Here is a 23,369-nt window from a genome sequence, read left to right on the forward strand (position 1 = left end):
TTAAATGTATTTTTTTTATTTTTTAATAAAGAAAAATAAAAATAAAAATATGTAAATAAGTAGAATAAATAAAAGGTTCCCATAAAATTTCGTATTTTTATCTCACATTAAAAAGGGGACCTCACACTAATAATATTCTTATAATAGATGAAAAACTTAAAAAGTATTTTTTTTATTTTTAATAAAACAATAAAAATAAAAAATAAATAAAAAGTTCATTAATTCCCTACTTTTTACTGTCTTCACATTAAAAAGGGCACCTCACAAAAATAATATTTTTATATAATAGATGTAAAAATATTTATTTTTTAAATAATAAATAATAAATAATAAACAAATAAACGAATGGTTTTGTAATATTCTTGGGGTCATTTCGTATTCTCAAATATTACGGATGTCGAATACTACGAATATCACACGTGGGTCAATCTATGGCTATAATAGTGTTTCCACTCGCATGCTTTTACCCATACACCCATTACGGGGGAGTGTCGAATACTGGTCTATAATGACCGTATTCACATTATCTCTTGGACAAACTAGATTTAATACAATTATGTAAATAGTTCAAAGGGCAATTGCCCTAGCCCAGTTAGTATATAAAGGGTTTTGTAACCTAGTTTGTTGTTGTTGCTATTGTTAGAGAGTTGCCGCCTCCATTATATTGTAACCATTCTCTGAATAATATTATTACATAGTGTGTCTCTCTGTCTCTCTCTTAGATTCTCTGTTGTATCTTGCTTACACATGCTAACTCGGTGATCTTCATCTCAAGATGTTGTTTATGTTTCCACACTTACGGTCTCATTTCACAATAGAGGTGCCATTGCATGGAAGAGACTACGGGAACCAAGACCACAAACACCCATAGAGGATCCCAACATTTGACACGCATATACAAAGAGACAAGTCTCAAACCAACCACCTATTCCCATGCCTTCTACACCTAGACCTACCATAGGGACACTTTTCACGACCTCTAGGGTCACGAAGGTCATAAAGAAACAACATAGGCAGTCCATGGACCACACAGGATTGCGAGCCGAACACATCATATATGCTCGAGAGTGCCTAGCTCCTTTCTCATTCTAGTCTTCAATTGTGCCCTCCCTTATGGTTTTCCACATTAGTGAACCATGAACACATTGGCCCCTATACATAAAAGAGGGAACCCCATGGACCCAAATACATAGAGGACCATTATGATAGGTCATATGCTCATTAAATTATATGGTGCGGTAATGGAGCAAAGCTCAACAATTATATGGAGACCTTAAGTCTTCAAGCACCTGAATAGACTGGCTTTAGATGAGCCTTCTCTATTATTAACCATATCTTCACACTTAGATGCTTAATTGACCAGACGAAGGCTCATAAGAAGAAACTATATATTGTTGTTTGGTAGACTTTCGCGGAGCCTTTGACACAATCGCTAGAGAGCGGTTTTTTGATAGGCTTAAAAGCTTGGGGATACCAAATGACATAATTTGGGCCATCTATTCTTTATATGAGCAAGTCTCTGAGTGTGTACGATGCCCAAGTGGCCTATCCAATTCCTTCACTAGCACCATTAGTGTGAAACAAGACTAGTCCTTGGGGGTACACAAGTTAGTCTCTTGCTCTATGTAGACGACATAGTTTTGCTCTTTGAGTTTTGCCAAGGAATATGGAAAAATTTACATTAGATGTAAATGGATCAACCCACTAGAGTCGCTCCCATCTAAAATGTTGTACTAGAAGGAACACTTCATGCACTTCTCTAAGTTAGGTTTTATTACATGACCAAAATATCTAGATACATTCTTACCAAATGCACTAAGGGTTGCTATTGGACAACTTCGAATATCATCTCATGAACTTGAGATTGAGAATTGTCGTACTAGTGGAGTCCCTAGAGAGGAAAGGATATGTAGGAAAGAGTGGACACTTGCGCCACTCGGCCTCTCTCTTGCTGAAGCAGAAAGCCAAAGAATAACCAAACACCCTCGGATGTCGGGCTTCAAAGCAACTTGATGTGGTGTAGAAGCAATTCAAAAGATAAGGGAACATGAGTTATACCACCTAGAAGCTATGGTTGGGGTACCTTTTACATTGGGACCACGCACCACACCCACGTCGAAACCCTGTGACCACCCGCTTCTTTTCGAGAGACTTGAATGGAAATGAAACGAGGCCTAGTACAAAGCCATTTCCTTTATAGAGTATGTTGCCCCATAACACGTTTTGTACAATACTAGAACTCTTTTAGCCTAAGTTCTATTTTATTTTATTTTCATTTTCAATGATTGGGTTCACAACCCATTTTGTTGTAAACCATTTCTCTCATGGGCCAATTTTGGTCTTAGAAGACGTTAATATATCTTTTTTTCTCTCTCTCGCTCTCTCTGTCTTGTGATTCTCTCACATTGTCTCTCTCTCCTCTCTTTCTCGAAATCCTGATACTAGGTTTTCATTGCATAACTTGCATATCTTCATACTTGGGAGATGATGCCCTGATGCTTCCTCAACACCTAACTAATGTAAGAGAAATATGTGCATGGATATTTTGTATTGGACTGAACATTGAGAGTGAATATTGGCATTGTAATATTCCAATTTTGACATTTAAGCATATTGCCACTTCTAGTCTCAAACGAGCTATTCTCTATTATTACATCCTTCATAACATCACCTGAGAGCTCCAATATAATCTTTTACTATTTATCTTTTAAACCATTTCATAATATCATCACCTGAGTGAGAGAGAGGGAGAGAGAATTCTTGCACATGATCTTGTACCTACTATTGTGAGTAGTAAAGGTGCTTTCTATTATGGTAAAGACTAAATATGAGTATTGATGCGTTGCATCTTTGGGTGTTATGTTAACTATCAACATTTCCTAGTTTATTGCAGCCAATGATTTCGCACATTCACGCATAATGTCTTCTTTAAACTTGGATCATGGGAACTGTGGAGGAGGAAACAATTGGCATGAACCTAATATTGGAGGCAATCCTTAATATTCGAGCCGTTAACTTTAAGGTTTTGAAAGTACAATTTTTACCACCATAAGTCATTACTTGTCTGATTAGGTAGCTTCTCAGAACATTGACCAATGAAAGAAGGGCATGAGTCCAAGGGTGGCAATGGAGAGAGACTATTAGACCCTCCACTAATTACATGTTGGGCATCAATATCCGGTTGCGAGTCTTTTCACACAAGGATTGTTGAACATAGAAGGGGTCAATCAAGAAAAACCCATATATGCTTGGAACATAAGCGAGATACATCTCCTTTCACCAAATCTAGTTATGAGCCATTTCATAGTAGGCTGTAGGAATCGAGCAACAACTCAGCTCGAGCCTAAACCGAACTGTTAAACCATTTTAAACGGCTTGGTGGTTCGATTTAGGCTTGATCTTCGTTAACTAGTTTGAGCCAAACCGAACCGATGTGGGCCAACCCGGTTTCCAAGTTGGTTAATGCTTAATCAGCTTGGCTAAAGCGATTCAGTTTAGGTTTGGAAACTCCCAAACCGGTTTAGGCTTAACCTACCGGTTAAGCCAAAAGCGAACCGTTGGCAATTCCTAGTAGGTCGGGCACTCAATGCATAGACAGGGTCAATATTCTCATGCCCTGATGTTATGTCTAAACCAAACCGGTTAAGCCAAAATCGAACCATTGCCGATTCCTAACAGGTCGTACACTAAATGGATAGACGGGGACCGTGTTCTCATGCCCTAAATGCTATGTTTCTTATGTTTTGGGATATTGACAAAAATAACTGCCCTTAGGTTTTCCAAAATTACAAAAATACCCCTCACCCTATTTGAAGTTACATAATCTGATGAAGCTATTTCATGGGTTCCTTCCTTCTTGCTTCTAACAATCGGCAACGGTTCAGTTCGGTTTGGTTTGGTTTGAGAGGGTCCAAACCGAACCGTTTAAACTTTTTGAAACCTGAACTGAACCGAACCGTTAAACCATTAAACCGAAAAAAACCGTGGTTTTGTGGTTCGGTTTCGGCTTTTAACATAGGTCAAATTTTTAATTTTTTAAAATTTATAATATTTCATTATTTAAAATTTTTTAAATATTTAAGATGTTCCTAAAATGTGAGAATAAGGTCTAAAAATGAAAAGATTGTTTAAAAACAAATTTTTATAATTTTTACAATTAAAAAAAAAAAACCGTTTAACCATTTAAACCGCGATTTTTTACTATTAAAACCGAACCGGAACTAAACCGTTTTTTAAAACCCAAAGTTGAACCGAACCGTTAAGCCGTTAAACCGCGGTTCGGTTCGAAACCGAACCGTTGCCGATTGTTACAGTTTGAAACTGAAGTTGGTCTCTGTCTAGTAGAGACCTCTGCTATTAGGGTTCTTTGCTTATCATATCGCTTTTAGTAATCATGTGAAGATGTATCCGTAGCCATAGCAGCACGGAATTCACTCAAATGATAGGCTGGTACATCCTCATTACACATACACACACAGATTTTTTCTTGGTACAGTATCCCCCTAAATTACCAAACTCTGATTCTTCGAGTTGGGTGCACTCCTAAACCCCCAAACCCGGAAACCTCAATACCCTAAATTCCAAACCGCAACACTCTATACCCTGGGACTCTGAATCACCTAAAATCTTAACCTTTATGTCATGGTGATAGTATGACCAGATGGAGAGCAACATGAAACTGGAAGCATCAGTGAACACCATAAAAGAAATGATGGCCTTACTCAAGGCCTGTGCCAAGAAGAAAGATGCTCATGAAGGTATTCGACTCCACGGTCACATTGCCCAAAGAGGCATCTTGCTGGAAAAGAGTCCTTATCTAGTTAGTGCTCTAATAAGCATGTATGCCAAATGTGGGATACTTGTGAAAGCACATGATGTTCTTGATGAACTTCTTGATCGAAATGTTGTCTCTTGGAATGCATTAATTACTGGTTATGCTCAACAAGGACCTTATGATGAAGCATTGAATTGCTTTGAACGAATGAGAAATGAGAGTCTTTCTCCAGATGCTGTGACTTTGACTTGTATTTTGAATGCTTGTGGGAAGCTACAAGGTACACAGAAGGGTGAACGAATTCACATCGAGATACTAAGTGGGTTCTTGCTAGAGAATGATATTGTTCTTGGTAATGCATTGATTGATATGTATGCTAAATGTGGTATGCTTGCAAGAGCGGAACAAGTTCTTAAAGGGATGCGTTTCCGAGATGTAGTATCTTGGTCAGCGCTTATTTCAGGATATGCACAATTGGGGCAAGGTTATGAAGCTTTGAATTGTTTTGAACAAATGAAAAGTGATGGTATTTCTCCAAATGCTGTCACCTTCATTTGTATCTTGAAGGCATGTGGCAACATAAGAGATATGGCCAAGGGCAAGGCAATTCATGCTGACATAGTGAGTTGTAGTGAGTTGTTTGAGACAGATACTGTGCTTGGAAATGCTTTGTTGGATATGTATGTGAAATGTGGTGAGCTTGCAAAAGCACGAAAGGTGCTTGAAGAACTACCTGTTCGTGATGTTGTCTCCTGGTCTATAGTAATTGAAGGTTATGCACAAGATGGCCAAAACCATGAGGCACTAAGGTGTTTTGAGCTTATGCAAATTGAAGGACTTTGTCCCGATTCAATCACATTAACTTCTCTTTTAAAGGCATGTGGAAACCAACACAAGGGCAATCAAATTCATGATGGGACTTTGAGTATAAATATTTCAGAGAACTGTGACCTTGATGGTGCTTTAGTGGATCTGTATGTCAATGATGATATACTTGGAAAGTTACAACAAACAGTTGAAGAGATTCAACATGTATACTCTTGGAATGCATTGGGTTCAGGATATGCCCATCAACAGGGACAATGTTATGAGGCATTGAATAGCGTCAAATGGATGGATGGGTATGGAAGGAACTCTTCAGAAATCCGTCACTGTGGTATGGCAATCCTAACATGGTGAGGAGCAGTTTGTAGCTATTTCATTATCAGTATATGTATGCATGGATACAAGGTATTTATTGTAAATGCATGCATGTTATGTTCACACGCCATTCTGCAACATGTATGTGCATGTATGTATATAATATGCATGTATGTATATAATGGGTACTATTAAAGTGGGGAGGGAGAAAAAGAAAAAGAGAGAATGTGTGTATATGTGTGTTCACATATAAAAAGTGCTATTAAAACAAATAAGTGTTAACAAGAAACGTTTTGCAGTTTTGTAGAGCTCCCGAAACAAGAAATGATTTTGGTAATGCATCAATAAATATGCATACATGTAGGGTATATGAAATATGTAAACACAAATCTAGCATGCATGTTTTGGGCTGTTGTTTTCTGGTTGAAACTGCATTCCTTGATGATGAAACATTTTTTTTCTTTTGAAGCTGATGACTATGTATGGATGTATGCATGCATAGAGATAGGTAGAGAGGGAGATCAACAGACATGATTGATTAGCCATGCATTCATAAACTTCATACCAACATTCACTAACACATCTTTGTGCATTTATCGAAGAGTCACAAAGGAGAACACTAGCAGTGTCAAAGGAGAACCATAACAAAGAAATTATAATTGAAAACTATAAGGAAATGTTTACTATTGTGGCCTCACTCAAGGCTTGTGCCAATGAGAAGGATCTTTACAAAGGCACCATACTACATGCTGATATTCTGAACAGAGGGTTACTTCAAAGGAGTCCTTATCTAGCCGCCACTTTAATTACTATGTATTGTAAATGTGGCATGCTCATGAAAGCACATCGAGTGCTCAAAGAACTTCCTGTTCAAAACATCGTCTCTTGGAATGCATTAATTTCAGGTTATGTTCAAGACGGGCAAAGCGATAACGCAATGAGTTGTTTTGAGCAAATGGTGAATGAAGGACTTTCTCCAGATCCTGTTACTTTTATTTGTATTTTGAAGGCATGTGGCCGAACGAGAGCTATAGACAAGGGCAAACAAATTCATAATGAGATTGTCAATAGAGGTCTTTTGGAGAAGGATATTGTGCTTGGCAATGCTTTGATGGATATGTATGCAAAATGTGGAACACTGAAAAAGGCCAAACAAGTGCTAGATGAACTTCCCGAGCAAGATGTGGTATCTTGGTCTACACTTATTGGAGGTTATGCTCAACAAGGGCAAGGGCATGATGCATTGGGCTGCTTTGTACAGATGGAAAACAGGGGAATATTTCCTAATGACGTCACTTTCATTAGCATCTTGATGGCTTGTGGTAGCACAAGTTCTATAGAAAAGGGAAGGAAGATTCATGATGAGATTGTGAACAGAGGCTTGTTGGAGAAGAATGCTGCCCTTGGAACTGCTTTGATGGATATGTATGCTAAATGTGGGATGGTTAGCGAAGCTCGACAAGTTCTGCAAGAGCTTCCGATCCGAAATGAGGTCTCATGGTCAGCGTTGATTTCAGCTTATGCACATGAAGGGCAAGGAGATGATGCATTGGAGTGTTTTGAACACATGCAAAATGAGGGCCTATCACCAGATGGAACCACTTTTGTGTGTCTCTTGAATGCTTGTAGTAGTAGCAGAAAAGCCATAGAGAAAGGTGAACAAATTCATGGTGAGATTGTGAGTCGGGGCTTGTTGGGGAAAGATGTTATGCTAGGGAATGCTTTTGTAGACATGTATGTGAAATGCGGCATGCTTGCAAAAGCACGAGAAGTGGTTGAATATCTTCCTTTTCGAGACATAGTCTCATGGAATACGCTAATGTCTGGATATGCCCAACAGAGCCAGGGTTATGAAGCATGGAACTGTTTTATGCGGATGCAAAGGGATGGCATCTCTCCAGATTCGATCACTTTCATGTGCCTTTTGAAGGCATGTGGCAGTGTGGGAGCTATAGAGAAGGGTAAGCAAGTGCATGATGAGATTGTGAACAGGGGCTTGTTGGAAAAAAAGATTGAACTTTGTAATGCATTGGTAGATATGTATGCCAAATGTGGTGTGCTTGCAAAAGCACAAGAAGTGCTCGAAGAGCTTCCCATTCAAAACATAGTCTCTTGGAATACATTAATTGGTGGATATGCTCAGGAGGGGGGCTGTGGCCATGAAGCATTACATTCTTTCAAACGATTGCAAAGAAAGGGTCTTTGTCCAAATGCCATGACATTTCTATGCCTTTTGAGTGCATGTTGTCGTTCTGGTTTATTGGATAAAGCTCGAGATCTTTATGCAAAAATGACCCCAGAATATGGCATTACTCCTAATATAGAACATCATACTTGTATGGTGGTAGCTTTTGGATTAGTTGGGCGTTTTGATGAGGCAATGTCAATTATCAAAGTGATGCCTTCCAATTATCTTGAGGTTTGGCTCGCTCTATTGGGAACTTGTAAGAAATGGGAGAATGTGAAGCTTGGGAGACTGGCTTTTGATCAAGCTTTGCAACTCAACTCTGGTTGTGCAGCGGCGTACATCCTTATGGCTAGTATTTTTGAGGCTGCGGGGATGCAAGAGGATGCAGAGCATGTTAAAGCCAAGGGGCTGAAGTACGCTTCTTGGGAGGTAGAAGGAAATAGTGTGGGTTGACAGGTGTTTCGAAATACTCAATTCACTTTGTGGTGAATGTCTGAGCGGTTATGTGAACCTCCTGTGTATAGATGCTTCTGGTGCGATCCATCCTGCCATTGTTAGGGCACCTGGAACCATCTGATTCTTGTTTCCATTGGGTATTCATGTTCATTCCATTACTTTTAAAAGCTCATGTTTTCAACATGTGTAGGTTAGACTATTGCCTGGTGAATGCCTGAAAACCCCAGGAATGATTCAATCACTGGTCACCAAATAAGTAATCAGTACCTTATATTGACACCGAGCAATTGTGAGATAAAAGTGAGATGTAATTTATTAATCTTGTCAATCTTGCTCTATATATAGTGCTCAGATTTACCATCTGTTGCTCATGATTATGAGCTTTTCTTTCCTAATTACACAATAGCAAATTACCTTGTGGATTTTTCTTTCTCAATAATGCAATGGAAATTTACCAAAGTAGCACACTTCTTTGCTATAACTTCCCAAATATGTCACTCTACATCACTGTAGTTCCTAACACAAGCCACTGTAGTCTCTACAAAGCCTGCTTTACATTTAAATTCTAATTGCTGGCATTAAGGTAGGCAAGATCAAAAAGTATAAAAAATAATCATTGTTAGTGTTTCAATTTGCAAGGTTAAGATTCAAATATTTGGAAGTAATCTAATTATCAAAAATGAAAAGAGTAGGTTAAGTATCAAATGAATCTCAATTCTTGAGCTAGCACCATATTGAGGATTTTGACAAATACAACCATCAGAGGTATGAGTGTTCAAGTCTTGAGCTAGCACCATATTGAGGATTTTGACAAATACGACCATCAGAGGTATGAGTATACGGGGGAAGACTTTGCCCATTGCAGTGTTTTGAGGGTAAGAGTTTGCCAAATGTCACATATTGTGTAATATCTTTCTTTCTCTTTCATGTTACTAGACTTCAGTTTTCTTCATGAAAATGTCAAATTTGCGTAGTGAATAATAAACCATTTATTTCACTCATTTACTTTTATTGTGTAAAGATCATAGGGGGCAGTAACATACTAGAATTTTGGTGCCACAATATCCAAGTTAGTCAAAGGAAAAGTTACCTTCACATGCTTCAAGATGATTTGTTTTCACTTACTATCAAGTAGTATTGCAAGAGTAAATTTTCATAGTCCAATAAGCACTCTCTGATCCCATCAAATTTGATCATTATAAAAATGGTTTGGTGCTCCCATTTGCAAAGACTTATCGCACAGATTTTTTAATCACTCCATTATGCTTGCCAAATAATACTTGTTTCCACACAATTCTTCCCAACCTTAATGAATTCACATACACAATATGAATTTACATTCATTGCAAGATAGTTTGAGGCATTGACACATCACTAAAATCAGAATGCGGTTCTCAAGTGGTATGCCTTTTTATTGAAGAAATACACTTCAGATGTTGAGAAAATTATCCTCACATTTGAGCAGAGTTCAAATACAAGTGTGAAGAGCACTGACCTAAGCAGTAATACATCATGCCATCTGGACATTGAGCCTAAGTGACAGCGGAAGTGAAAAAGTGGATTATGGATGGGAACATGGATGAACATTGAAAAGGTGATATTTCCCCACTCATCTCCCTTGACACTGTATCATCACCCTCACATGTCTTTCAGTTCCAAAGTAAAGCACAAAATATAATTTGTTTGGGATCTCGAGAATATGATTTTCACTCGATGGCTAGAAATTTTGAATGGGACATCAAACAAAGAGCATGGAAAGCAAAAAACCCCACATTGCCATATAAATGGAAATCTGTGCTTAAGAGATCCTTCTAAACAAACAAACAGAAATATGAGAGATGGCAAGCATTTATTTATTACAATGAAAATTGCCAAAGTATATTCCCTGATTAAGAGTAGTTGCTTCATAATATGAATAAGCACCCCCTTGAAATCATATAATATATACATGTAATCAGATACCTTTTCAAGCTCGTCATATTATTTAATTACATGATCTATATATACATATAGATACATATATGTATATGTATGTATGCATCACTATCATCCAAATCCAGCAAGGCTTGCTTCTTCAGAAAAAATAGCCATTGTGCAGAATTATACTTGCCCTGGTGCATGAAAATTAGAGCATATGACAGTAAATCAATAAACCCATCCTTCCACACTGGCTGTGGAATGCTACAATCGGATTGTAGATTCAGTAGAAGAATGAGGCTTGGTAGTTGTAGAAACATATAAGCCTCTCTCTCTTTCCATAAAATATAGCAATGAAACATGTTTCTCTCTTGTAATAATGCCTTTTTTTTATTGTAAATGGAAAGGGTTCAGAGAATGCACACCTTCCTCAAATTAATACTTACGCAAAGAAGAGTCTCTCTCTCTCTCTCTCTCTCTGCAGCATTCGTTACATCAGGTTGGGGTTCCCAAATGGATTGGAATGCATCTGAGAATTTGAACCTGGTTGCATCATCACATAATTAGGCATACCATAAGGTGCATAAGGGCTCACAGGCTGCTGAATGCTACTGTTGAATACATGCTGATATTGTTGTTGCATCATCATAGATTGATGAAGTTGTTGCATCATCGTAAGTTGATAATAATGTTGTTGCATCATCATTGTTTGTTGTTGATGAGCAAGTGCTGCAAATTGTACATTTTGAGGAGAAGCTACGGTTGCAGATGCAAAGAAAGGATCTCTTTGAACAGAGGATTGAAATGGATTCGAAACCAGTTGATTCATTCCATTAGGAAAACTAGATTGTGTGCTGCTATATGCTTGCCTAGAAATTGCATCCTCGTATAAGCTATCTAATGTTACACGATCAAATCCACCCGCCTGTACCAAATTATCATCATTTCCACGCATCCTCAATGAAAAATAATATAATTCCATAAGATTGAAAATAAAGCCACATACAGGCAATTGAATTACGAATATGATAACCTCATACATCCAGAAGTAGATATAATCAAGACAAACTATGCAAACAACATGCATATGTTTCTAAGAAGCTCATACGCTGTAACCATGTAGATAACTGATGATGATAATCAGCTCATTGAACATGTGATCTAAGACTAACTCAACACAAAAACCATGCATACAATTTAATAAAACGAAAATTAATAGATGACAATAGCCTCATATAGAACCAAGTATATAGCTGCATAATGATAATAACCTCAACAAATTAGGTCATAATATAAATTGACACGGAAACCAGTTGTTAGAATGGACTTCTTTTATAGCTCCCAAGAACATAATATTTTTGCCTCAAATCAGTTGTTAGGATGGACTTCTTTTATAGCTCCCAAGAACAAAACTAAACTAAATTGTGTCACCAGTGATGTGCAATCCTAAGAGAACAGCATAATTCTGTAATGGTGGATAGAGAAAGGGCTCTGATCAAATGCATTGCTTGCAGAAATGATGGGATGAAGAGAAACAAAGTAAACGGCCAAGGATATGATGAAAACATTCAGTACATGTACCATACCTTTAAAAGGGAAACAAATTATTTGAGGGTGTTAGCAGTGGTAGAAATCATGATACACAGCACAGCTAACACCTCAATGATTCATTGTTTTTCAAAGAGAAATTAGAGCTCATATGGAGGAAAAACAGGTTGTTTCAGTTAATGATTGCATTGGAAGAAAAATATGATAACACCTCTTAAGAATCACAATGAGACAAAACGAGAGACCATATCCGAAAATGTTGTCTCACTTAAGGAAGAAACCAAAATAAATATTAGAAAAAGAGGTTTCATCTAGAAAGAAGTTCATGTGCTCCTACTCAAGCAGATACAGACACAACAATGGGTATAAGTGTTTTCACAAACTTTGTTGACGACAATCAAGAGGTCTGTTGGTGCTGGTTCACACCAACAGATTTCTGATTATTTAGCAAGCTGAAAAGTTTCCTTAGGAATCACAAAGTTGCATTCCGGAATTCTTCAATTATACTCAAAACAGTGAAATACTCAAACCTAAAACTAATTTTAACGGGAAACAATAAGAAATTTCACATGGCTGACAATGGAATCGTGATAGATAGCCAACAACTTGGACAATTCATTGAGTTTAAAAGTGAGCTGAGAACTAAAATGATAAAGAAATACCAGTTTGCTTTGATTAACAGCATTATCATTACTACTCGTCGTGACAAGGGCCAACTCCCAACCAGTCCCACCAGCAGCGGTATCAATTCCTTTCGCATTAGGTGCAGACGTTGTGCCACTGGAGGTGGGTACTGCAAAAATAGCAGAATCCCGAAATTGTTATCCATGCTTCATATACATAGATGAATGGAGGTAAACATAATTTTCTGTTCAAGGCAAGATATCCAGTGATAAAGAATACAATCTCAAAACATACCAATTGCCAAAGCCAATGCATTGCTTTCCTCCAGTAGATGTGGATAATGTTGCACATCATCAAGTCCCTACCATTCACAATAAGGACATTAAATTTATCATATAGCTCATATATCATCACTAAATTCAACAAATCCCGCAAGAGAAAATGTGTACATCAATAGCATAAGTTCCATTCTATGATAAATAGTGTGCATTTCATCACCAAGTTCTCTTGATTTGTCTGTTACATTCATAGAACTAGAGGCATTTAACAGCACTACTTGCTGTAAAAGATATATACCAGAAGATCAACATTTGCAGAAGAGGGTGTTGCAACTGGAGCAGTAGGGGGAGAAACACTCTTATCAACTTGCAATGGTGGTGGAATGGTAATCTCTTCTGGTTCAGTTTGCTTCTCATACTCGAGCGCTAGAATGGTTACAGACTTCTTTGCTACATGATCATCACGATCCTCCTATTCAATTTTTAAGGTTTGTAAATTTTAGCATGGGAAAATAAACAAGGATGACATTGTTTGTGTGTTATAGAGTAGAGTGAGTCAGAAGTCTCACATCACAAGCATTTTTTAAACTGTAAGAGTAGAATTTGAGGTGCAATAATACCATTGAACCTTTGCGATTAAATGATGATTGACGAGGAGCATCATGGACATATTGCTCCATAGAACTGAGGAATGACAGTGGTGGCTGCAACATTTTAATTCCCAATCATGCTTACAAAACATTGATGAAGTAACACCCCAATAACTTATCACTAAAACAATAATACCACATTTTCACCTGCTCCAGAGGAGGATACTTCAGATTTCGGGAAAAGTCTAGTCCCTTACAAATGTTATAGAAGTCTGAAAGTTTTTCAGTCTGTTAAATTCCAACAGAGAATAATTTCAACCAATGTTTGCATCATCAGTCAATACAAGTAAAAATAAATGCTTCAGAGATTACAACCTGCTGTCCATTTCGCCTATATATTTCAAGAGCTTTGGAAGCATCAATTCTTGGCATTTCAAAAAACTGATAAATAAATGAAGACAGATAATAATGTTAACATTTCTGAAGAGGTTTAAATGTCCTACAAGACCCAGAACTGTCAATCATGATATCTCATCAAGCTATGTGAACTGTTACAATCATGATATCTTAAACTATAAAATAATGTACCCACCATACAAATTCATATCCTACTAGACCCTGGATTAATCAACCTTACTCCACAATTACCACAGCATACCTTGTCTACGAGATTGATCATGCCATCACTGATTGCCTTATATATTCGAACACTTTCCTTCAAGACCTAGTAGTAAAATCCTTTCTTGAATGGCTATGGAAACAATTATATTTACACATTTGTCTATCATAATAATAATTTTGCAGATTCCATACCAAATTCAGAGCACACTGAATGATATAATTTGAGTAAGATGCACCTTCAGGCTGAATAAAAAAGAAGATAGCCCATTAGCTTGGCTGACTTGTGAAAATACCAAAACATAAAATACCTCCAATTCATACTTGACACCCCATTGAACGATACAAAAGCTGTTGAAGAGCTGGAAGTTGCTGTAATAAGTCAACTGTATGTAGTTCCTTCATTTTCTGTATTCATCAGAAATTATTAAAATCTTCCTCTTTAAGTTGGTTATTGGACTAATAAAAATAAAACACATAGTTGACAAATGAGCTAGTGAATATTCCTACCAGAATATGATCAGACTCTATGTCACAGCCCAATGTTCTTGAGCATTCCAGGCGTTCTTCTAGGTATAAAGCATATGCACGAACAAAAGCGGAGTAATCCCATGCTGCAGAGAATGTGTAATATAATGATGTTAAATAAATAAATAGATTGAATTTTAAACCAAAATAATGGGTAGGCAGGCATGGAAAACGGTAAACAACTGAGGGAAAATAATATTCTTTAATGGGATGGTTAAACCCTAGCATAATCTAGATAATTTAACCGGGACTCGGAAACTACACAAGGTCTGAGGAGGATGAATAACTTGAGTAACTATCAAACTGGATATAACTATGTCAGCAATGAGCTGATTTGCTCAGCTTAATCATTCACGATTTGCAGCATATAATGAAATCAGTAATATATGGAAGTTGCATTCCAACGTATATATTCCATTACCTGAAGAGAAAAACACTACAGAAGCCATTTATTCACCATCATGTTGAAACTATACAGTATAAATGAACTACATTCCTAGTAGGAAGTACTAGGATTCATATATACATATATGTGCATGTGTAAATGTATGTGTATATGTACATGTGCACGTTTTGTTTTTTAGTAAAACTTTTATTACTAGTGGGAAACCTCAAAGTGAGGTGAAAACCCACAAAGAATAAAGAAAAATATACAAGTGTCAATAGACATTAAAGAGCTTAAAAGCACTCAAAGAAAAATATACAAGTGTGATGTCTCTAAGTTGCAGACAATCAAATAGAGATTGCCTAAGGGATTTCTTAAAGAAGCTAACTTCATGTAGTTGGTTTTGATCAAAGACCTTATTATTGCGGGCTGTCCAAATGGTCCAAAGTGCCCAAAATTGTGTCCATTGGAGAAAATAGGCATTGCCAGATAGGGCGCATGGAATTTGTCCAAATAGCCAATAGTGTTTACCAAACCTCCGGCCAGGAAATCTGTGATAAGGAGATGCACTACTCTGCCTACTTCTGTACCCAATGCTAATTAAATACAATGATCAACGTATTAAGCTTTTTATCACTTACACAGATTTATAAGCAGATTAAGCCACAGAAAAGGTCACCACTGCGGCTTTTAGAATATCATAATAACAAATGTAACAATTATGAAGTATTCAAAGTAAATCCATATCATAGGTGAGGAAATGGTGGAAAGAGCATCTAGTGGCACTTCAGAAGGAAGATTTGCAATAAATAAAAATAGCTCTGCATAACACTAAACCCTCCAGCAATAAATTACGTGAGAGGGATTATGACATACCACTAGGACTCGAATCATCCTTGAAATTAGATAGATTGAATGCAAGCCTTCTTGACTGTGAAAAATGCACAAGTTCCTCTCTGAATGTTGGATCTCCATCTCTCAAGGTGCGATGGACTACCATCAAAGTCTTTAATGCAACCTATTTAGAAACCAGAAAAAGACTATTAAATTTGCACATCAGACCTGCAAAAGAATTTTAGTAATTTGAAAAGTAAACCTAGCTTACAGTCCAATTGTGAGTCTTTTCAATTCGTCTTGCAAGTGCATGAATACAATATGCCACATCTGCTCTCGGTCTAGCTACAGATGTAGCTGCAAAGATGGCTGTAAATTGGAACAGAGCAACAAAGGCATTGAATTTAATCAGAATAGCAAGAAAACAAAAAAAACATAATTTAATGACTAAATTGAATTAAACAATAATAGAATAAACATTTTTATTAAGAAAAAAAATCATAAAAAATATTCATCTTCAAATCAGTAATAGAATAAACATTTTCATTAAGAAACGATATAAACATAATCAGCAATTAAGAAAGAAAGCACATAAATAGCATGTAAAGCAGACGGGAAAATAAGGCATAAATTTAATGAATAAGTGTTTAAGCATTAAACCTTAAGGTGTTTCCTTTTTTCTTAAACACAATAGAAGAGCAGTAATTACTTTTCACGTGCTTCTCCTTGGGCACACACTCTACATGGTTTGTCGCTTTAACAATTGCTATATCGAGATCCTGCAAAAGCAAACAAATGTAACAAAAATCCTATCAGATCTAACTCAAAGGCTCGCCATCCAGAATTAAAATTTAAATACGAGATGAGAAAGGATTTCAATAATCATAATAAGCTAAATTAGGCAGCAAGAAGATGCAATTTCTCCTGGTTAAATCCACTTTGGATTATTGAATGCACTTTAAATAATCAAGACAGAAAGTCCTTTCAACAGAAAAAAAAAAAAGGATTTTCAACAGGTAGAAGGATTAAATTCGTGAGAAAGAAGAAGCAATTCCTTCTTGATTAAGACCAACTTCCAGGTGAATCATCCCAGATTAATGAATGCAAATTAAATAATGACCAAAAAACGCATTTCTACCGACAATGACTTTCCACAGGCACTTGAACTAAATTAGGGAGATAGAGGTAATGTCTTGCTGATGGAGTTCAACTTTCAGGTGAATCATCCAAGATTAATGAATGCACTTTAATAATTACCAACGGACCTGACGCATTTCAACAGAGAGAGAGAAAATCGGACTTTTCAAAAGCATAAAGGGCTCTATTAGGGACAACAAAGGAAAATATTTCTTACTGCTTAAATCCAACATTTCAGCTCTGTATCCAAGGTTAATTAATAAACGATGCACATCAGGTCATAAAAAGATCTTGAGGCATTTCAAGAGAAACAAAGAAGACTAAATTGGGGAGATGTAAGAAACAACTTATGACTCCAACTCTTGCAGTATTTCAACAGCAACAAGTGTAGGGAGAAGTAAAGAAGCACTTTTCTGCAATAACTCCTTTCCACAGACTGAGGTGAAGGAAGAAGTAATCTATCCAATGATTGAAGGATTGTATTTAGGCGTTCTAACCGAATAATTGTGACTAAATAAGGGAGAAAGAAGAGATGATTTCTTCCTGATTTAGTTCAACTTGCTGGTCAATCATACAAGATCAATGGAAAGAAAGGAAAATTCTCCTTATTTATGTCCAAGTTCAGAAGCAATTTCTCCTCAATTATGAATGCAAATCAGTTAATCAACAGAACTTGAAGCATTTTGACAGGAAAGAAGTCACTAAATTAGGGAGAGAAAATCCTAATTAATCCCATCCAATATGCATGCCTTCCAAAGAATTAACATTTTCAAGAACATCAAAAACTAAAATGGGCAGAAAAAAGAACTAATTTCATACAATATATATCCAGATTGCAGGTAATGTATTGAAGATTAATGGAGTCACATCAGATAATCAGCAGACGGATGACTCTTCAAAATTTTGATTACATGTAGGGAGAAGATAAAAGCTATTTTTCTCCTAAATAAGTCCATTTTTAGATCAAAATCGATAGATAGAGGTCTTTCAACACACTAAATAGGAGCTCCAATAGGAAGAATCAAGCAGAAATGTATTCCTCAATCGACTGATCTCTCCTGACTTAAGTTCAAACTAGGAAGTTGTTAAATTAGGCAGAATATCAACCTGTAGCAATCTTCTGATTAAGCTCAACTTGCAGGTAATCAACAGGTCTTTCAGCGTGAAACGAATGACGAGATTAGGGAGAAAGATGAAAAAGAAGAGGCGGAGGAGGGTTCACACATTGTTACAGCAGACCAAGGACAATTATGGATGAAAAATAACTAAGTTCAGGAGAAAAAGAAAAGACAAGCTTCGAAATACGACTTACCAAGAGAAGGAGACGAGGAGGAGGAGGACTAAATCAAGAAGGAATGACTAAATTAACGAAGGTGCGACAGAGGTTAATTCAACAAAGAAAAAGATGAATAAATTAGGGACAGACAAAAAGACGGAAGAAAAGATGATTAAATTGGGAGAAGTTGCGAAAAGAAAAGGTACGGAGAAGAACAAGAATCAGAATACGTTTAAGTTGCAATCAGCAGAAGAAAAGTGAAACGAGACAGAAGATGCATACCTCGCAAAATTGAATTTGTTAAGAAGAAAGAAGGAAATCGACGAAGGAGAATATAGCTTGTACATTGAGCTCTTGAAAGAAAAGAAAGGGAGGAGAAAGAAGAAGGGATTCGTAGCTAGTAATCACTATTGAAGAAGAAGAAGAAGAAGAAGAAGAAGGAATCGGACATAGCTTACGATCAGAACCACTGTAAAAGAAGATGAAAGGAGGAGGAGGGAAAAGGAAGGATTACAAAGAAGGAGAAAGAAGAAAGAGGGCATACCTTTCAATCCAATGATGAAGGAAAGGAAGGAAGAAGAGGAAATTGAACGAAGGAAGGAAACGAAGATTATACCTTGTTATCACTGCTGATCTGCGCAATTCCGACCTTGGTGGAATCTTTGATGGCTCCAAGGAGCCAGCGTATGCTGGCCTGAGTACTAGAACCTCCAGCAGCCATCGCTACCCGCACTTCTTCTTCTTCTTCTTCTTCTTCTTCTGGCTGGCGTAATGACGATAAGAAGATGATGATGATGATGAAAACGAAGATGGATGATCTGTGATGATGGATTATGGAGGATTAGCTTTCTGCTATGGAAAACCTGTACAGATCATGATCGAATCCCTGACACAGAACTACACAGACGCACACACAGACAAGAGAGAGAGAGAATCAAGAGAGAGAGAGAGAGAGCGAGAGAGACTCTGAAAGGAAACATCATTGATTCTTTCTCTCTCTCTCTCTCTCTGTCTCTCTACACCCACACACACTGTCTGTCTCTCTCTCTCTCTCTATACACTCACGTGTCTCAGTCCCTCTCTCTCTACACCCACACACTGTCGCACTCTCTCTCTCTCTCTCTCTCTACACACTGTGTGTTAGAGAGAGAGCTAAACCGGTTCCCAAACCGGTTAAGGCTTAATCAATTAGGCTAAACCGGTTTAGGAGCCCGAACCGGATTAAGCCTTAACCGGTTGGTTTGGACAAAGGGCCAAAACCGATTAAGCCGAAATCGAACCGTTACTGATTTGTAGGAGTAATCAATCAAATCCATGAGTGTCGAATTTTTGGCACATGACAAGGACACAAGGATAGGAGGGGCCAAGGAATGCCCTTTTCAGGTATGGATAATCGACACTCCATTAAGTGAGAGGGGGAGCATCTTCTCGATATGGTGGCTGATGACGTCAAGGGTGGTCTTCATGATCCAGAATGCTCTAAACATGGCACTCTTTCATTCATCCATCCATGCCCGTCCCGTCTCGCTAGGTATCTGTAACGGCTCAGTTTCGGCTTAACCGGTTTGGCTGGCTTGCCTTAACCGGTTTGGGAGTTTCCAAACTTGAACCAAACCGATTCCTAAACCGGTTTAGCCAAGCCGATTAAGCCTTGACCGGTTTGGTTTGAGCCATCCCAAATTGAGCTCAACCGGTTAAGGAAGCTCAACCCTAAACCAAACCAATCTGAACTGCCAAACCATTTAAAACGGTTTAACGGCTCGGATAAAGGCTTGAGCCGAGCCGTTGCCGATTCCTATGTCTTGTCATCCTTGGACACACTAGTTGGAATCTTCACCCCTTAATTCCTGGAATCCTCTCTCCACAAGGTGCTTTTTTCGGGTGCATCAAGAGTTTACTTTTCACCGTCATTTAGCTTGACCAATGCAATTCCATAACAACTTTTAGAAGTTTGTGATTCCAATGTAAAACCAAATACATGTATCAAGTGAATCATCAAATTTGTTATTGGCATGTCAATGTTCGATTAATACTTTTGACAACTTTGAGCCAAGCATATGAAATTGCTTGATGATTGTGAAAATAACTCAAAACGGGAAAAAAAAAATGTCACAATACATTATACAATGGACTTTAAGACCCTATCACAAATAATTCTTGTCGGTTCTTCGGTTATCTATTGAATTTCAAAAATCCTGATATAAAAGCATGATGGTGGTGGTGGGGGTCCAAATCCTGTGCTTCACAATTGAAGGTAAAGGCCACCTCCAAATGTTGAGCAATGAGGTGGACGTTTTATTCATTAACATAATTTTAGCTTTAGATCATGCACACTGATAAATTGGTTGTACAAAAGAGACGACTCTAGTAACCAAGATTAATGCAATTAAGTCTGCCTTATTCCACACTTATCTTGATGGAATCCCATTTATGAGAGCCTATGATGAGCCTTTTTGCTAAAGTAGCGGGCCCCGAAGGCCAATGCTACTTAGGCGTTCATGATGTGAGTATGACTTTTTTGAATGCTTGGTTTAGTAGAATCCCATTTACAAGAGCTTACAAAAAGACTTTCGTAAAAGCGCCGGGGTCTACAATGTCATAGCCCAAGAGATCATAAAAATTGTATGTATCTCTTGCCGTTGTGGAGGCACATGATTGGAACGAGTAAAATCGAAACTAAAATCTGAATTAGATATTAGAAACCATTAGAAGGAAATAAATCATTCAAAGAACATTCAACGAGGAAGTACGCCGTTGAATAATGCATGAGTACAATAATCTTGATGGTGCGAGCCATGCTAATAGGATCTAATAGGCAGTTTGACGGTCATATGAGAATTGCATGTGAACCTAACAATGAAATCAATGTCAACTCACTCAAAATATGCGCATGAGAGATGTTTGCTTTGTTAGTTCCATATGTGAAGGGATATACATGGTGAAATGGTGTGTGGACAAACGGTAACCACTATTACCACTATTGTTGTTGTTGTTGTTGTAACAACAATAGTAATGCTTGTACATCGCCCTCCTTTCGACACTTACCCTCTTTATAATGCTATTCCCTGCATATCAAGCCATGACCTTTTGAATGAACCTTTGATAGCATTGAATGTTATGATTCATTTTAAACCCCTTTGGTGGTAGGAAGTAAATTTGTAAAACACTTTCAAGACGATGCAAAAGCTTGGGTGATCTCAAACTACAAATATGAGCCACCCCCTTGAGCGTTTACATGTGTTGAAATGCAACTTTGCCCACATAAAGACAAAGTACCTCCACTTTTTCCATGGAAAGCGACCCATAGAGCAATTTTACCTAAAGAAACCTACTAGTGCATACGATCTCAAACAAACAAGATTATTCTGGCAAAAGGTTAGTGTGTGTTATCTAGAATTAAAATTATGAAACATCCACTTGAACTTCTATTTGTTTTAAAGTGTGACATTGTGCAAATCAAAACATACACTTGTTTTGGATAACCACCGAGCAATCGATCACATTGTTAGTAGTCACCTTTTTGTTTTCAATGTGGAATTTTATAGTTGTACGATTGCTTAGCCTAAAATATATTTGTAAGATGTGCATGATATCAATCAAACAAGATTATTATTGAACCTTTTTTTAAAGATAAAGGTCGATTTTATCATTTTGAGCCTAGGGTTGTGGAAAGCGAATTTGTAAAGTCGTCGTTTTAGGTTATAAATTAATGAAGAGATATTACTTGCACACAAACACACACTGTCTCTCTCTCTCTTATTATTATCGTACGTACCTTACTTAATTGTTACACTACAAGCTACAAGCGCTATGTCTTAGGTTCGAAACCCAATTATCTCACCTCTCTACTAGATACTTCATATATTTCTCTTTTTAATTCACTAGATGCCATTGTGGAATGTAGGGGTTGAACCCATGACCTCATGGTCTCCATCGGACAACCTTACCAACTAAGCTACATCCATCTAGTCTCTCTCTCTGGTGAAAACACATAATTATAATAAAAGTGTGTGAAAAACACTACTTAAAATGGGTGTCACAATGGATTATGGTCATTCACTACTACACTACATGGGAAGTGGAACATATCAAAATGCCAATAAGCAAGATGAACACTCCACTAAGGAAAAAATTTCCATTTGCTCCAATAAAGAAATTTGCCATATTAGTACTCCCTTCAACTTTCGCAAATATGTTTTCACTCCATGCCTATCATCAAATACAAAAGCATTGCACATATCCCTCCTCTCTCTTTGTCTCTCCTCCCCCCGGTGTACATTGGTTTCTCTATCTCATTCTCTGTGTTTGAGTATTTCAAACAAGTGACCAATTTTGCACAAGGATACTCTCTTTTAGAGTTTATCCTTCTCTCTTTGGCAACTTGTGATCATGCAGTGTTGTTGCTCTTTTGTAAATACAAAACATATTTATGTTTGAGTCCTAATGTTCAATACAAAATATGTCGACTTGCATGCAAATAACTTCCTTGAACTCAAACCAAAACTTTCTTACACTTCAACCAATCATATCCAAAAGTACTGCTTGCTTTCCTAGCAACTTCTTTGTAACGTATGGTCCTCATGGGGCATCTAAATCCCTTTTGTCTTGTTCTTCGAAATGATCATAAATATCAAAGCTACTCACATAACCAAAAACCTCATTCTTGTTTCAACAATCTCTCGATCCTTGATGATGTTATGATGCATATGTATATACATATTATATAAAGGATCATAATTATACCATATTTGTGAAAGAAAAAAATTGTTGTAGGGGTCCTACGCTTCATCCAATATATAACCCACATGCTAACAATAAGCAAACACAAAGACTTGTGACATACATTAGCAATACTTTCGATACACTATTGTATCAAATGCCTTTACATTTGTAATGATAGTATGAAAGTCTTTCTCATGTGCCAAATATTAAATGTAAAGCCTTTAAGACCCCTAATAGGAATTTAACTAAGTACTACATGCATGCTACTCAAAAGGTCAAACTTTGGTGTGAGCTTTAGTAAGTATCAATTCAATACATGCAAGAGAGGATATATTATAAATGCTTAGACCAAAA

The 23,369-nt window shown here is 37.2% G+C and overlaps 3 protein-coding genes across 4 annotated transcripts; 2 read left to right on the plus strand and 1 right to left on the minus strand.

Moving 5' to 3' along the window:
* The first annotated feature begins 4,660 nt into the window (after positions 1 to 4,660).
* LOC147857259 (pentatricopeptide repeat-containing protein At2g13600-like) lies at positions 4,661 to 5,953 on the plus strand. The gene has a single exon (XM_087328147.1). It carries the CDS (start codon positions 4,661 to 4,663, stop codon positions 5,951 to 5,953), a length of 1,293 nt encoding a protein of 430 aa, XP_087184273.1.
* Positions 5,809 to 9,027, plus strand: LOC147857260 (pentatricopeptide repeat-containing protein At3g53360, mitochondrial-like). Of its 2 annotated transcripts, none has more exons than XM_087328409.1 (2): positions 5,809 to 5,949; positions 6,517 to 9,027. In XM_087328409.1, exon 2 carries the CDS (start codon positions 6,591 to 6,593, stop codon positions 8,553 to 8,555), a length of 1,965 nt encoding a protein of 654 aa, XP_087184535.1. In that variant the 5' UTR covers positions 5,809 to 5,949; positions 6,517 to 6,590; the 3' UTR covers positions 8,556 to 9,027. The 2 variants fall into 2 exon arrangements, with proteins under 2 accessions (XP_087184535.1, XP_087184534.1); XM_087328408.1 differs by having other exon boundaries at positions 5,847 to 6,004.
* Positions 9,028 to 10,470: 1,443 nt separating this feature from the next.
* LOC147857261 (putative clathrin assembly protein At5g35200) lies at positions 10,471 to 19,052 on the minus strand. The gene is made up of 15 exons (XM_087328357.1): positions 18,910 to 19,052; positions 16,590 to 16,659; positions 16,152 to 16,249; positions 15,923 to 16,064; positions 14,644 to 14,747; positions 14,458 to 14,541; positions 14,329 to 14,379; positions 14,174 to 14,239; positions 13,891 to 13,956; positions 13,723 to 13,803; positions 13,546 to 13,629; positions 13,224 to 13,397; positions 12,942 to 13,008; positions 12,686 to 12,816; positions 10,471 to 11,400 (listed from the first exon to the last, which is right to left on the minus strand). Exons 1-15 carry the CDS (start codon positions 19,012 to 19,014, stop codon positions 10,966 to 10,968), a joined length of 1,758 nt encoding a protein of 585 aa, XP_087184483.1. The 5' UTR covers positions 19,015 to 19,052; the 3' UTR covers positions 10,471 to 10,965.
* Between the last annotated feature and the right edge of the window lie 4,317 nt (positions 19,053 to 23,369).

This window comes from Azolla caroliniana, unplaced genomic scaffold (genome assembly GCF_043228905.1).
Source record: "Azolla caroliniana isolate FFs.n. ecotype wild unplaced genomic scaffold, voAzoCaro1.0.p SCAF_12, whole genome shotgun sequence".
NCBI classification, from domain to species: domain Eukaryota; kingdom Viridiplantae; phylum Streptophyta; class Polypodiopsida; order Salviniales; family Salviniaceae; genus Azolla; species Azolla caroliniana.